Raw genomic sequence first — 3081 nt, forward strand, 5'->3', positions numbered from 1 at the left:
TGTATACGAATATTATGTTTATTGCTTGGATTTTTTTCACAAATACATATACATAATACTAGGCTTTTATACGTACAATAAATGTATCAGGAAACCCTGATATTCCATCATTTTTAAGAGCAGGGGGCAGCATTTGTTAAATGTATTATATAATATAATACATATTTTGAAGATATTACATAAAATTAGCTTATATATTATATAATACAAATACGACTAGTTAATTTTATACTAATACATTAAATGGACTTAATCGTTTTAAGTATATGTTCTAAAATATAATTAAAACTAAACATTTCTCTCCATTGAAATGGAACTATTGTAATATATTTACTATTATTAATTGATACAGATACAATTATTAAGAAGCGAATGTTACGAGTTGTTAATATTAATATTATTATAATTATTAATCCAAGCTTACATCACTATCGTCATCGTTTCTGTTTTGATTCAACGATACGATGCTCGGAACGAAGCTTTTATCCGGCAATAATCCGTGCTCGATCAAGAAGCTCTCCACATCAGAGGCGTAAAAATCGCTGCCGAATATATCAGTCATTCTTACAAAGTTTCCCATCATTTGGCCAGCTTTGTAAATCAACAACGCCGGCACTCCGCTGATTTTAAACTGTCTACTTACACCGGCCAACGATCCGATCAACTTGCAAAACTTCACGCATTGATAGTCTTGCGCCAGTGATATGAGACAGCCATTCATCACGTGACAAGCTTCGACGTTGTCTTCGTATATGTGAACGACGACCGTTACGGACTTGTTTTCGTCGTCTACCGCGTTCAAGAATTCGTCGCTCGATTTCAAAGAAATCACTTTACCGAATCTTGGCAAACGGCCGACTTGCGCGAGCATCTCTTGCATGCGCTGCTTTTGATAGTTCAACAATATTTCGTCTTTCAAAAGTTCTTCTAGTTCGTCGTCGATTTCTTTCTGTCTTTTTTGCTCTTCCTCCTCTTTTGATGTCATACAAGTGAGCGTCATCCTCTTCATCATAGCGATCTTTTCTCGCTCTTGTTCGTTCCGCGCTTCACTCTCCAATTGTTTATACCGTTGCCAGTCGTTAAGCACTCCTTTGGGTCCCGTGTTAGTGGCTGTTCCGTTCCATTCTTCGGCGGGAGGCGGTGGCGGCGGTGGTTGACTTTGTTTGCTTCCTTTTCCGCGTTTTTCAGAGTCGGAATGGTCGTCGTCCTCATCTTCGCTGCTGCTACAGTAGTAATGGGTTTTTTCTCCCAATATCCTGTCTTCTAAAGTGGCCATTTTTAGTGAAATGCGCAATAATTCTACACGCGCGCAAATGTTGATATGCAAGCGCTAAGTTTGACGTTTGAGCTAATGATTTAAACAGAAAAAAAATCGACCATGTGCTGTTTTATTTATTTAATCTGAAAACTTATATTTAAATAATAAAAATACAAGACTTAGTAGTTACTGTGTAAAAAAGTTATTTTTAATTATATAAGGTACTCTAAATATTTGCGACTAACTATCTAGCAAAATTTGATATATATAAAATTTTCGAGCCTCGGCTAATTTATTCTATTGTTGTCGACCAATGAAAAATAAGCATTCAAATATAAAACAAAATGGCTGACATTAACGTGACAACGATTTCAATAATTTTGTGTGCATGACGATAATTTTTCTTTTGCTACGCGATAATAATTTTCATTAATTCATCATGTGCATTGCTCGATTTGACTGAATACAAATATTCGGAATGCAAATTAACTAGGTGTGTTTTAACTATGAAAATTAAATATATACATGTGGGTGAGGATTAGAAGAATACACTGTTAAACTATATAAACAATCAAAACAATCTTTGTGTTGAAATTTTCAAATCTGTAGTTCCGAGGCCGAAATATGAGTTTTTCCTTTTACAATACATAAACATTATGGGGGCCAATATAGATTTGTTATGGCCAAAACTGGTCGGCGCAGAAATAGCGGTGTTGTGACGGCTCTCTCTCTTCCGGCAAGCTTGTAAGGGTTCGGACGCGTGCCGTCGCGCGTCCGCCCCATTCTTATAATGTAAACCGTAACCTCAAATAAATATACTACTGCAGCGGCTCAATCTGTGTCTCATTGCCAACTGCCATCATCACAGCCCCTAAACTGTTGACGCCGACGTGATCCTGAGCACACATATGGAGTCAGACGAAAAATGGCAGACACAGACGCCGCTGCAGTACAAAAAGCCGAGCCGCTGCAAACCCACTTGCTGCCACCCCGCCGGAGCTTCCCTGGATCCGGACTCGAGCTGGCGGACCACCAAGACGATGGGCCTGCGCCTCCGACCATGAGCCGCCATCGTCAGCCGCCGCCGCCGCCGACCACGTGACCCAGGAAGCAGCCGGCGCCACCACGCGCCTCCAGCGAGAAGCCACCGAAGTGCTGCCGTAGACCAGGCTCGAGTGGACCACGCGTGACCCGTCACGCACCCGTAGGGCTACGCCCCCGCGACTCCGAGCTCGAACCGCATGTTCGGGGCCCGTCACGCGCGCGCCCTGTGTAGCTGCACCGACGCACCACAGGGCCCCGAAAGGTGCTCCCGGACATGCCCGTTCTTCTCGCGCCCCCTGGAGCCCTACGCGCCGCCCGGGTCTACGCGTGTTCCACTCGGCTTGGAGCGAAGCACGCCGCGCGTCACTGGAGGCCGCGCCGCCACACCATACGTCACGACTTTGCTACTTTTGCGCCGCCAGCATTTAATCAACAGCAGCGCCAAGGCCCCCATACCTCCCCCTGGTTATAGTTCGCAATTGTAAATTGCTAGGGCCGGAGCCGTATGGGGGCCAATATAGATTTGTTATGGCCAAAACTGGTCGGCGCAGAAATAGCGGTGTTGTGACGGCTCTCTCTCTTCCGGCAAGCTTGTAAGGGTTCGGACGCGTGCCGTCGCGCGTCCGCCCCATTCTTATAATGTAAACCGTAACCTCAAATAAATATACTACTGCAGCGGCTCAATCTGTGTCTCATTGCCAACTGCCATCATCACAGCCCCTAAAACATTATCATTGATTCCGATTTAAGACTTTGTTTTAATGAAATTGAATTATTAA

General features: G+C 43.6%; 1 protein-coding gene across 1 annotated transcript; it reads right to left on the bottom strand.

Moving 5' to 3' along the window:
- On the bottom strand, nucleotides 1-1347 carry LOC148230528 (phosducin-like protein 1). The gene has a single exon (XM_088194164.1). The coding sequence runs from the start codon at nucleotides 1274-1276 to the stop codon at nucleotides 410-412; it is 867 nt and encodes a 288-aa protein (XP_088050290.1). The 5' UTR covers nucleotides 1277-1347; the 3' UTR covers nucleotides 1-409.
- Between the last annotated feature and the right edge of the window lie 1734 nt (nucleotides 1348-3081).

This window comes from Plectrocnemia conspersa, unplaced genomic scaffold (genome assembly GCF_051122295.1).
Source record: "Plectrocnemia conspersa isolate PC_06_02 unplaced genomic scaffold, ASM5112229v1 ptg000010l, whole genome shotgun sequence".
Lineage (NCBI taxonomy): Eukaryota > Metazoa > Arthropoda > Insecta > Trichoptera > Polycentropodidae > Plectrocnemia > Plectrocnemia conspersa.

Excerpts from the sequence above, each read along its gene's own strand:
- LOC148230528 (XM_088194164.1), bottom strand. The coding sequence starts at position 1,276 with ATGGCCACTTTAGAAGACAGGATATTGGGAGAAAAAACCCATTACTAC.